At 43.7% G+C, this 12,805-nt stretch overlaps 1 protein-coding gene across 21 annotated transcripts in view; it reads right to left on the minus strand.

Moving 5' to 3' along the window:
- Nucleotides 1–12,805, minus strand: part of LOC118657633 (transformation/transcription domain associated protein) — a 112,815-nt gene that overhangs the window by 31,478 nt on the left and 68,532 nt on the right. For 20 of the 21 annotated variants that reach the window (XR_004968062.1, XM_036311894.1, XM_036311887.1 and 17 more), the window contains 11 exons: nt 11,662–11,875; nt 11,017–11,142; nt 10,293–10,439; nt 8,653–8,852; nt 7,263–7,384; nt 6,735–6,948; nt 3,285–3,464; nt 2,452–2,598; nt 1,025–1,144; nt 521–808; nt 221–358 (listed from right to left, as the gene is read on the minus strand). Coding sequence is in view for 20 of the 21 variants with exons in the window: in XM_036311894.1 (XP_036167787.1) it covers nt 221–358; nt 521–808; nt 1,025–1,144; nt 2,452–2,598; nt 3,285–3,464; nt 6,735–6,948; nt 7,263–7,384; nt 8,653–8,852; nt 10,293–10,439; nt 11,017–11,142; nt 11,662–11,875 (1,896 nt within the window). In the remaining variant the exon portion in view is untranslated. The remainder of the gene's footprint in view (nt 1–220; nt 359–520; nt 809–1,024; nt 1,145–2,451; nt 2,599–3,284; nt 3,465–6,734; nt 6,949–7,262; nt 7,385–8,652; nt 8,853–10,292; nt 10,440–11,016; nt 11,143–11,661; nt 11,876–12,805) is intronic. The other variant, XM_036311897.1, reaches the window with a different exon arrangement.

The following is a 12,805-nucleotide window of genomic DNA, read 5'->3' on the forward strand; positions in this document are numbered from 1 at the left end:
AAAGGATTTAGGGCTGAACGTTTAAGTAAGTTCCTGTCATATACTTCCTGTTTCTCTAAGCTGAATCTTCAAAGGGCTTTTATGAAGCACTTTAGAACAAGTGCTTCAAGTAAAACAGTAAACCTCTTATGTGAATGTGAACTGACTTGAGGACACTATAATATTGTAATATTACAATATATAACATAACCATGCATCCCATTCACTGGACAGTGGCTACCTGCTCAAAGAATCCATGCTGTTCGTAAGCAATAGCAGTTGCTGTCTCGGAATACTTGCAACGCTTCTGCCACAAACCAGCCCACATATCTTCCTCTTGTAACAAAGAGTAAAGTTCTGCAAGGGAATCCAGTATCTCCTGAAAACACAGATCATGGTTTTTAAGAACACATGACAAATACTTTTTTTCCAATAAAGCAACTTCACTGTGCTAGAACTTAAAATCACTTGGGAGATGTATATTGAGACCATGATGTCATTGGCAAGGAAGATGTAATTAACACATTGGGGGTGGCCTCACCTGCTGAGGTGGAGTTATGCTCTCCTGCTCATAAAATTCCGTTGTTTGCTTTGGCTTAATCTGCAGACTCAGACCTTTTTCAAAAGCCTGGTGCTCTAGCATTAATGTGGAGCGGAACCAAAGGTTGTGTGTTTTCCCCAAGTACTTCAGAACGCAGGGTCTGATGGGGATCGGAGGGACACACTGGGACATGGCTTCCACGAAGCAGTTCAGTGCGCTGGGCTGACAATCCCGCTGCACCTGGTGACTGCCACTGCACAGGAACGGGCTAATCTCACCAGCTAGCGCCTAAAACCAAACATCATGTTAATTCAGGTCTCCCTTCAAAAAGTCAAAATGTTTTGACTCACACAGCATCTGTAAATATTTTTAATAATTGACTCTTAGATAACAGCCAATAGTTTTTCTTCATCCTCTGAAACATAATCAAGATTACTTTGTCAGAAATACTTATTGAAAGCTAAGACTATATTTCCCAAAACAGAAATTTAAGAATATACTCACATGCTGCTGTCGGTCAGATAGAATTTTCCACAATCTGGGAAAAAGCTGGACCCAGGTCTTCTCGGCCAGGGTGGTGGAAATGTGGCACAGCTGGACGAAGGCGCTGAGCAGGGCCCCAGTCTACAAACAGTAAAGAGGTCAGTGAGCCCGACATGGCCTGTGCTAAACCTCCGGCCCGCAGCTGCCTCACACACCCACGCTCAGGAGGCTCTGCAGGCCCACTGCTCCACTTCCAAACTCCCCACGGTCTGAGCAGTATCACGTCACAGTGAAAAGATTCTCAGCACAGCGACCAACCCATCTGGCCTCCGCAGCCAAGCACAGACATGGGTGAGGGCTCATCAGTGACACGCCTTCATTTTCTAACTTTAAGGACATTTCCAAACATGCTAACACTGAAAGTACACGTGAGCGGTGCACAGGTGCATCAAGCAAAGGCCACTGAAAATATAAAAGGGGAAATACAAAAGGCACACGCATATGAGGTAAGTTATATGCCAATGGTACAATTCCGAAGAACAAATCAAGGGCCCGGAAAGTTCAGAGTCTCTGCAACTGACAGCAGCCAAGAGATGAAAAAGTGACTGGAGCCCTAGTTGGTTTGGCTCAGTGGATAGAGCGTTGGCCTGCGGACTAAAGGGTCGCGGGTTCAATTCTGGCCAAGGGCATATGCCTGGGTTGCGGGCTTGATCCCCAGTAGAACATGCAGGAGGCAGCCTATCAATGATTCTCTCTCATCATTGATGTTTCTATCTCTCTCTGTCTCTCTCCCTTCCTCTCTAAAATCAATAAAAGTTTAAAAAAAAAAAAAAAGTGACTGGAATGACGAAACCATGAAAGGGCCTAGAGTGGGAATTCGAGGGCCCAAAAGCTATCAAATCCACAGATGGGTTGATTTTGTCCACAGCTTTGTTGTTTTTTGAAAATCTGAATTAGCTGCCAACATTTCCTCTAAAATAGCCAGGCTTCTAGCCTGCGTGAAGCCCATGGGGCACACCTATCTCCTGATATGACCAGAAACATCTCTGTTTCTTTGTAACACTCATCAAAAGTAACTCAATATATGGAGCCATATGTGATTCACCACATATTCTCATTTTCTTCTTTTTTATTGTACGTGAAATATAATCCAGCAATGTCTCATCATATATATTTAGTAAACAATTTTAGCATTTCTTTCAAGGGACAGTAATGGGGAGTTAACCTCTTTTTATTTTTTCCCATAGGACAATGTAAGTCCTTTCACGAATCTTTCCATAAAACATCCACTTTAGAGTCTCACAGAACAATAATGGTTCCCATTGAGAAAGGAAAGAAAGTGAAACTTGTAAAGGAAAGTATTACATGGCTGTGGAATAATATTGATTTAGGATTCAAAATATGAAGGGGGGAGACCCACAACTATTCTTCCAAACCTACACACAGACCTTCACTTCTCGGAGAGTATCAAGAAATTTGTCATGTCTGTTGGTTAACATATGCAGCTGGTTTCCAATGTCCTTTTCAGAAAGTTCTTTGGTTTTGGGTGTGCTGGTCTGATCTCCAGGAGCCAGTTCAATATCTATCTCAACATCCTAAGAAACAAAAACAAACACAAATAAGCAATACGAAAGAGTCAAATAATTAAAATCCAACAAATATAACTCGTATAAACTTCATTACATTTTTGGCAAGTAAAATTTTAGTTCATTTCCGGAAGTTTACAATTATTAAAATAATCTTGAATTCTAAAATAAACAACATACAGATTAACTTGATCAGACCTATTTCCTTCTCTTTCTCTCTCTTTTTCTTTTAGATGATACCATTTTGCATTCATATTTGGATTATGGAAAGCAAAATAAAGTTCCAACAGTAAGAATAATAAAGATTGGAGCACTGGCTGGGCAGCTCAGTTGGTTAGAGCATCGTCCCAATACACCAAGGTTGTAGGTTCAATCCCAGGTCAGGGCACATGTAAGAATCAACCAATGAATGCCTCAATAAGTGGAACAACAAATCAATGTTTCTCTCTTTTTCTCTCCCCCTCCCTCCTCCCACTCCCTCTTAAAAAAAAAAATCAATGGAAAAAATATCCTCAGGTGAGGATTAGCAAAAAAATAATTTTTTAAACTTGAATCTAGGTTATCACATTTAGAGCTTTTAAAGTAAACAGGTTTCAATTCATTGCTCCTGCCCTAAAGAAGTATAACCCTGATGTAAAGGTGGAGAAATGGGCCTTCTGCTGTGAAAAGGAAGCACCACGCAATCCAGACATTACCTCCTCTTTGGACTCGCTGTTCTCTCGCTCCCGAGGCTCCTGCTTGACATGTGTGACCATGGCAAAGGCTGCTCGATCATGGCTGTCGGCCAGGTTGATGACATTGGTGATGGACGGGAGCATAGCTCCTTGGCAGCTGGTACCAATGGGAGTGCTCTTCTCACACACGGCCAAGAGAAGCTAGAGGGTTTGAGAACAGAAGTAAACCTTGCATTGGGGGCTTGTGGGACCCTAGTCACTCTCTAATCATTTTGACAAGCATGCCCATTCTGACGGCTCCAGACCCGTGACTGCTCTGCACATCTCCCTAGCCTAGACACAAAGTCTAACCTCGCTGCACGTTCCTCACTCAGGAACTTCGGACTCTTGTCTAAGAGCAAGCTCAGCTCAGCATCTTTCTCCCGTCCCAGACGAGCGTCCTCGCCTAGACTAGTAAGACAGGTTTCTTTGCTTCAGCCACCTAATTTTTTCTTTTCTCTCATCACGCATGCCACATCACCAAGTCCTGCCAATGTCACCTCCTGCCTGGACATAACTCCCTAAATCATCTTGACATACTCTTCTCAAATGCATCTTCTTCCACACAGCTGACCCCCCAATGGCTTCCACAGTCCTCAGGGAACAGTACAAGCTCTTTATAGCGAGGCTCACAAGAACTTTCGTAATGTAACACTCCCCACCTGCATGTAACACTTCCGTGCCTACTCCCCACAACCCCAATATGCTTCAGCACCCAGCCTTGGCTCATGCCACCTCCCCCCCGACCCCCCAGCATTCTCTTGGCAAATATTTACTGAGCACCCACTAAGGTCTATGTGAGGCCCTGGAGGTTCGTTTGTCAACTTCACAGACATGGCATCCCCTACCCTCGTGAAGCTAAAGTGTCAGAGGGAGGGACAAGACCAACATCAACACATAAAGAAACGCATACTTCTGACAGCAGCCAAGGAACAGGAGACTGATGGAGAAAAGGGTGCCCACTTCAGCTTGGTGTCAAAAATGTGGCACATTTGAGAACACAGAAGGCTGAGTGAGGGAGAAAAGAACAGCACAGGACTGGAGAGAGTGACAGGGGTCTGGTCACTCAGGGGCTAGCAAGACCGTATCCTACAGGCTGGATTTTGTGCCAAATACAATGGCAAGGAGCAACACAATCGACTTGGTTCTTTAAGAATGATTTTGTAACAATAAAACTGTGGTGGGTAGGAGGGAAGGTTGGTGAACACTAAGAACACAGTACCCATCATCCTTATAAGCGATGATGGTGGCTGCAAGAAGGAGGAAGGAGATGGAAGAGAAGCGAGTGATCCTAAATTGGCAACACCTGGTGATAGACTAGATACACAGGATGGAGAGAAGGAAGGGAGGATTCCTGGCTTGTGCCCTACAGCCTGCTTTGTCCTCTATCAATTCCTGTGTACTTGTCTCAGGAAATGTCTTCCATCTCTGTATCTGTAGTACCTGACCAGGGCCTGGCACCTAATAATAGCCATCAATAGATCTCTTGAAGAAATGATGAATATGTCAGGGAACTTTGTCCATTCTGTTGCCATGAGCAAAACTCCAAATATATGCTATATTCAGCATTAAGAAAACATAAATTCAGCACAAACTGAAACATGTCAGTTAACAAGCTCTCACTGAAACCCAGTGCCACAGTTTCCTTCTTTTCCCTCAAAGAGAATTCCACAACCTTCTGTCCCATTAAAAAAAAAAAAGTAATTCGGGCCTTAACCGGTTTGGCTCAGTGGATAGAGCGGCGGCCTGCGGACTGAAAGGTTCCAGGTTCGATTCCGGTCAAGGGCATAAACCTTGGTTGCAGACACATCCCCAGTGGGGAGTGTGCAGGAGGCAGCTGATTGATGTTTCTCTCTCATCAATGTTTCCAACTCTCTACCCCTCTCCCTTCCTCTCTGTAAAAAATCAATAAAATATTTTTTTTTTTAAAAAGTAATTCGGTAACTTTCTAGTTTCATTCATGCTGGATAAGAATCTACAATTGACTGCATCATAGCAAGTGCTACAGGAAACCTAGATTTCCTGGTTCAGTTAATTGGTTATTAATAAGCAAAAGAATAAAGAACAGCCCATTAAAATCACAAGGGGCCTGGCCGGGTCGCTCAGTTGGTTAGAGCATTGTTCTAATACAATATGGTTGGGGGTTCAATCCCTGGGCAGGACACATACAAAAATCACTAATGAATGCCTGGCCCGCTAGTGTGGCTCAATCTATGAACCAGGAGTTGTTCATGGGTTTGATTCCCGGTCGTGGCATGTGCCTGGATTGCAGGCTCGATCCACAGTGGGGGGCTTGCAGGAAGCGGCAAATCAGTGATTCTCCCCATTAGTGTTTCTCCCCCTCTCCCTTCCTCTCTGAAATCAGTAACAATATATTGGGGGGGAGGGGGGATTAACCAATGAATGCATAAATAATAAACAACAGGTAGCTGTCTTTCCCCCAAACCCCCCTTCACTTTTCTCTCTCTCTAAAAGCAATAAATAATTTCTAAAAAAAAACAGGAAGTCTCACTACAATCCTGTTAGAAATAGCCAAGCCCAGGCCAGTGTGACTCAATTAGCTGGACATCATCCCATGCACAGAAAGACTGCTGGTTCAATTCCTGGCTAGGGCACATGCCCAGATTTTGGGCTCAATCCAAGTAGAGGGCATGCAAAAGGCAGCTGATCAATGTTTCACTCTCTTATCGATGTTCCTCTCTCCCTCTCCCTTCTTCTCTCTCTAAAAGTCAATAAATCTTTTTTTTAAAGAAATATCCAAAAATATCTGACTTTCCATCCAATAAAAAATCTGACTATCAGACTATTTTACACAGGCCTTTATCCCCAGCACCCTGACTCCCCCACACAGGGATCAGAGCCCATGGCCTGGCCTGGAGGCCCCACTTTCCTGTTTTAAGAATTAGGAGAGCTGCCGAAACCGGTTTGGCTCAGTGGATAGAGCGTCGGCCTGCGGACTGAGGGGTCCCGGGTTCGATTCCGGTCAAGGGCGTGTACCTTGGTTGCGGGCACATCCCCAGTGGGAGATGTGCAGGAGGCAGCTGATCAATGTTTCTGACTCTCTGTCTCTCTCCCTTCCTCTCTGTAAAAAAATCAATAAAATATATTTAAAAAAAAAAAAAAAGAATTAGGAGAGCTGACAGTTATAGACATTCAATCTTCTAGGGCATATAGACAGAATTTACAACTTTTATATTTGAGGGGAAATGAATCTGTAGCTACAAACTAAGGAATATTATTCAACTTTCTCATTAAAGCACTTAAAATCACCCCAAAAGAGCTTTGGATAAAAGCTTGACTTTCAGTCTTTTTTTTCTTCCTATTAGAGATTAAAAGTGGTTGAATAGGGGAGATTTGTATTCGTCTTGGTGTATGTGAACACTTCCTGGCTTCAGTGCCCCAGCCACAGAGAGTGAGCTGAGCTTTTCCTACCTCGATGCACTGCTTAATCCAAAAGTGGTTCCCCATGGCTTCCCAATTCTGGGAGCAGGTCACATAAAGCAGACGCTCGTAAACCCGACGTTTCATAGAGTTGTCAAAAACCTCGAAAAACTTCGCCCTGATGAGTGGCTGGGCACAACGCAGCCCAGAGAGAAAGGCAGGCTCGAGTTTTGCAGTCAGCTCACTGCCAGACAGTGCCTCATCCCTGTAATCGAAAGAATAATACTAAGATGAAAGGGCTATACCCAAAGGTGAATGCCTCAAGCCATAAGCAAACAAGTGGGTACCAATTTCCCAAAATGCCTTTATGTAAAACAAGAGTATGCTACAAATCATCATAGACGGATGCAGTATTGTTGCAAAATGTTCAGTAATGATGCCAAAATATGTTACATGATTTAGAATTTAAATGAATATATCTTGGGTGTAACAAAAAAATTAAAATATCATGTAATGTTGCTTAGTCAGAGAACACACTATAGATTGATACACAAAATATTTGATAATTGCTGTAATTACCTGTAGACATAGTTAACAAGGTCTAAGAACTGTGCGTTTAACTCAAGGTCTTCTGGAAAACGCTTTTCTATGTAGGTCATCATTTTCACAAGCAAAATGGACTTCTCCCGGAGAGTAGGTGTCTGTATGAATTTTTTTTTTTTTTTTTTTTTTTTTTTTTTTTTTTTTTTTTTTTAAATATATTTTATTGATTTTTTACAGAGAGGAAGGGAGAGAGATAGAGAGTTAGAAACATCGATGAGAGAGAAACATCGATCAGCCGCCTCCCGCACATCTCCCACTGGGGATGTGCCCGCAACCCAGGCACATGCCCCTGACCGGAATCGAACCCGGGACCCTTCAGTCCACAGACCGACGCTCTATCCACTGAGCCAAACCGGCTTCGGCTGAATTTTTTAAAACAAAAGGTCAATTACTTCTATCTAAGAGAAAACATGTCCAGAAGTACTTCAGCCACCTGCTCTACCACTTTTTAAGCTCCTACAATTTTGTCAAGTAATTTAAGACAGTCATTTCTAAACAAACAAAAAATTATGCTTGAAATCAAGATGAGTGCCAATATAATTTTCCTAGGAACTAGCAATTAAATTGTAAAACTAATCAGAAGTTTGCAAGCATCCTATATAATAAAAGCCTAATATGCTAAGTGTCTGGTCATCCATTCAACCAATCAAAGTGCAATATGCTAATGATATGCTAGGTCGCTCCACCACTTGCTATGATGTGCACTGACCACCAGGGGGAAGACAGTCGACCGGTGGACCAGTCACTATGACGTGCACTGACCACCAGGGGGCAGATGCTCCAACAGGTAGGTTAGCTTGCTCCTGGGGTCTGGCTGATCGGGACTGAGTGAGATGAGCCAGATGAGCCGGACACGCCCTGGAGCCCTCCCTCGGTCCCTCCCTGGCTGGCCAACTTCCCTCGTCCCTTCCCAGCCCCAACTGTGCACTGGTGAGGTCCCTCAGCCTGGCCTGCGCCCTCTCGCAATCTGGGACCACTCGGGGGATGTCAGAGAGCAGGTTTTGGCCCGATCCCACAGGCCAGACCAAGGCACCAGGCCTCTAGTCTTATTATATTAACTAATAATCCCTCATTTTTTTTCTTCGCTTACCTTCATCATCATACAAAGACTAACAAGTAAGGTTCATTTAACATTTTAACAAGTAAAACCACATTATGATAAGTGGTTTTGTCTCAAGTTCCTATTTAAAATCTGTTCAGCACAGTGAGAAAAACCATCTTTTAAAAAAGATACTGTGAATGCAAATACAGGAAAAAAAAGTTTTGCCTGATTGAAACTTCCAGAAGAGCTGAGAAAGAGAGGCCTGAATTCTCTTTTACATATAAAGGTCACCTAGCCAACTTGCAGCCCCTCTTCCCAGCTCACCTGATTGGCTGCCATTGGGGAATTATTTTTAACCCACTCTTCCACAATTTTAACCACAGCCCGGAGGATTTTGGCATCAAGTGATTTTTCAATGAGGGAGGTCAGGATGGCCTGAATAAAGTTCTTCCTCATCTCCAAGCTCATCACAGCCAGGCGTGTTTTCACCAGCTCCAGACTCAGCATCACCAGCTCACTAGTTCCTGCTCATGTGGAGAAAGAACATAGCTCAACAATTTCTATAAGCATGCATCAACAGGCAACCACTCTGCACTACATGGCACATTAATTCTGCCCATTTTTCCCAAAAATATTTTCTCCAGTCTCATCACTTTCTTGCTATTGCACCACCACCTTGCAAGGGTGGCCCTGTAATAAGCTCCCCATGAGGAAAAAATGGTGGAGCGGTTGGAACCAGTGCAGGTAACCCTGGGGTATAGCCAAGTCCCAAAGTCACATCCATAGCACTTGTGTTCCAAGCTGCATTGAGCAGCTGTGCCAACCAGCCCCCCGCCAAACATATCACCCAGATTTTTGGAGCCCACTCCTCAAATCTAGAACCTACAATCTAATTCGTCATCAGGTGTAACAACTCAAGCAATCTCTGCTTTACAGCAAAATGATTAGATAACTCTCATTCAGTGGTGCATGTTCCACATAAATGACCAATCATTTAAAAATTTCTTCAGCCCTAGCCGGTTTAACTCAGTGAATAGAACATCGGCCTGTGGACTGAAGAGTCCCAGGTTCAATTCCAGTCAAGGGCACATGCCCGGGTTGCAGGCTCGATCCCTAGTCCTGGTTAGGGCTTGTGTGGGAGGCAACCAATCGAGGTTTCTCTCACATAGATATTTCTCAATCTCTCTACCGCCCTTCCACTCTCTCTAAAAGTCAACAGATGCCGAAACCGGTTTGGCTCAGTGGATAGAGCGTCAGCCTGCGGACTCAAGGGTCCCAGGTTCGATTCCGGTCAAGGGCATGTACCTGGGTTGCAGGCACATCCCCAGTGGGGGATGTGCAGGAGGCAGCTGATCGATGTTTCTCACTCTCTATCTCTCTCCCTTCCTCTCTGTAAAAAATCAATAAAATATATTTAAAAAAAAAAAAAAAAGTCAACAAAAAAATATCCTTGGGTGCGGTTTAAAAAAAAAAAGATAAAAATTCCTTCACTCTCACAATCACAAATTTTAAAAGCAATTCATTTTAAAAAGAAGTCTCATTTTGGTTTTAAATGAACCACTTAGAAACTCTTTGTTAAGAGCAACTAATAATAAATTGCTCATGAACAGCAGGCATTAGTGTTCACTTTAAAATTCAGTCACAGTCCGGTCGGTGTGGCTCAGTGGTTGAGTACTGACCCATGAACCAAGAGTTCACCAACTCGACTCTAGGTTAGGGCACATGCCCAGGTTGCAGGCTCGATCCCCAGTGGGGGAGCATGCAGGAAGCAGTCGATAGATGTTTCTTTTTCATCCATGTTTCTATCTCTCTATCCCTCTCCGCCCCCCTCCTCCTCTCTAAAAATCAATGAATACATTGAAAAAAAAAAAAAAAAAGAAAGAACGAAAGAAACATAAAATTCACTGACAGAGCCAGCACTGTTTAGTCTAAGGAAAAACTGGGGACCAAGTCAAGTGTGTCACCTGAGGTTGCCTCTGTGCTGCCGGAGGCTGCCTGCGGGTTGAGGTGCTCTCGGACCATCTTCTGCAGGGAGCGCATGAAGACCGAGATCAGCCTGTCTATGTAGCTCGGGTTGTTGCTGCAGGCAGACTTGAGGATCATAAGGGTCCCTAAAAGGTAGAAATTCAGTGGGTTTTTTTAGAAAAATTTTTAAAAGTAATTGTCAAACAGAGTGAGTATTTATACATTTGACTTCTGGGTGTCTGGAAGCCAACATTACCCAGCTGCCCTGATCCAAGAAACCAACTTTCTTTTCACCTGGGGCAGCCAGAGCCTCACCAAGAAGTTGGGAAGGCGTTCTTGGCTTGTGAGTGGCTGACAGGTGACCATATCGTGAAAGGCAGTGATTCTACATACGTGTACACCATTTTTAGCAGCATCTCTACGCTTGGTGTAAAATGGGGCCAGGAGTATCCATGCAACCTGGGGCGATTCCCCTCGCAGCCAAATCTGCATCTCATGATGAGGCGGAAGAAACAAGGAAGTGCTGGTGTTGGTTGTGGGCGGTTCACCTCAAAGACCAATGGGGACCATGGCCTGGTATGCGCCAAGCCACGCACCGACACCCTCAAGGACCCCCGGACGGCCTGAGCCTTTCCCTTCTAAGGAAAGCTTGTCCAGGGAGCACGAACAGAACAATGCCAAACTGAACCAGTGCTGGGAAAACGAAGCCTGGCACTTACTCACCAAAGAGCTGGGAGGGATTCGCATTGGTGGCCTTCTCATAGTTGGTGAGTCCTTCATAGATGACCTTGCCTACGGCCGCATAGAGGCATTCCAGCTCTTCGTACTTGGAGGCCACACTGGACGTGCCTGAAACATAAGCCAGAACGTGGGCTCTGTGGTTTGGGTTCTTAGGCCTGTCCAGGCCCTGGGACGTTAACGTCCCTCACTCTTAGGCTGAGCTTTAGTTATTTTGGCACCTGTGGCAACTTCTCTCCCACTGGTGCTCACCTCTGGGCAGGGTTCCTACTTTACAAAGCTGACAAACTTTTATCTCACCTCAACTCACTCTAAATATGCTTAACAGTATTTATTTTGTCAATTGTTCACCGTTTGACAAAATATTTTCATCTAACTTCCCTTTAATAACTTACAGAATCAGCAATGCTCAGCTGATAAAGGACTGCATTTCCAAAGCAGACAAAAAATAGGATGCAGTGACTACTGCTGTTAAGTTCTCATGCCAATTTTTTTTAAAAAGTTGAAAATATAAAGAAAAGTGACATAATAAAATGCTCCATATAGTAACTGGAGGATGAGCCCTCTCCAATAACAAGCTTTGTGACCACCCATCCACTCAGAAAGGCACCCGTGGGAAAGGTGACATACTTGGCTCTGTTGGGAAAATGCTCATTAGGCGTGAGAGAAGGCTATGGACTGCTCGTAAGACTTTGGTGTTTCCACACGTCATACAGGCAGCGATTCCGCGCTGCAGGGGTTTAAAGCTACTGAGGATGGCTGGAGACTGGAGAACAGTGAGCAAGAAACTCAGCACTTCCAAGCCCGTGCAAATATTTCCATAGTTAACTTGATTAGGCTGCTCCTGGAAGGGAGAACACAGGTCGCACACGGATGAAATACTCTAGTGCAGTAAGTTATATAGTCAACCAAAACTTAAAGCTACGTGCTACCAAGTACTTAGAAGTGAAGTAAAAAATTACTAAAGAATGAACACATGATATGTATAAAAACATGTGACCACCATATTTTATTAATACAGTAGGATTTTGTTTCTTTTAATCAATTTGCTTTAAATATTTAGTTAAGACTGTTTCAAAAGCTCATGAAAAATATTCAATATTAAATGTTAAAATTTTGAAAATCACTAAAATCTGGTCTAAAAAGGCAGTTATTGCAATGTATATTGCTTGTCTCCTTCCACCTTTTGTTAAAACGCAAATATTCTTCCAAAAGGAAATATCTTTGAAACTCTATCATGAAATCAATCTAAGAGATGATGCCAGAATTAAAAACAAAAATAAAAATAAAAAACAATAAAACAGAAAACAGAGTCCATGGTTTGCTTCGTGAAACTTCTGTCTCTGTGGTTTATGCCTGTATGTATATGCACAGGGCTGTGAGTAAAAGCTCCCTGACTGTGCGAGAGGTGCGAGTCACTGTGAGCACAGCGCCTTGTGCTATGAAACTGCGAGCCTGTGTACCGGCCGCGGCTGTCCATTTATGACTGAGCGTGATTGATTCAACTGTGACTGTATGTGATAGGAAAGAAACTCTACCTTATTACTCCAGCAGGAAGAGTTCCTTCCTTGCCCGGCAACTTAGCCAACAAGAATCAATCACCACCCTAAACTCTCGATCTCCTCCATCCCAACAGACTTTTGTTCAAAATAATCCCTCTCATTTTCCTCTAGAACAGCGGTTCTCAGCCTATGGGTTGCGACCCCTTTGGGGGTCGAACAACCCTTTCACAGGGGTCGCCTAAGACCATCAGAAAACGCATATATAATTACAT

Source organism: Myotis myotis, unplaced genomic scaffold (genome assembly GCF_014108235.1).
Source record: "Myotis myotis isolate mMyoMyo1 unplaced genomic scaffold, mMyoMyo1.p scaffold_m19_p_6, whole genome shotgun sequence".
NCBI classification, from domain to species: domain Eukaryota; kingdom Metazoa; phylum Chordata; class Mammalia; order Chiroptera; family Vespertilionidae; genus Myotis; species Myotis myotis.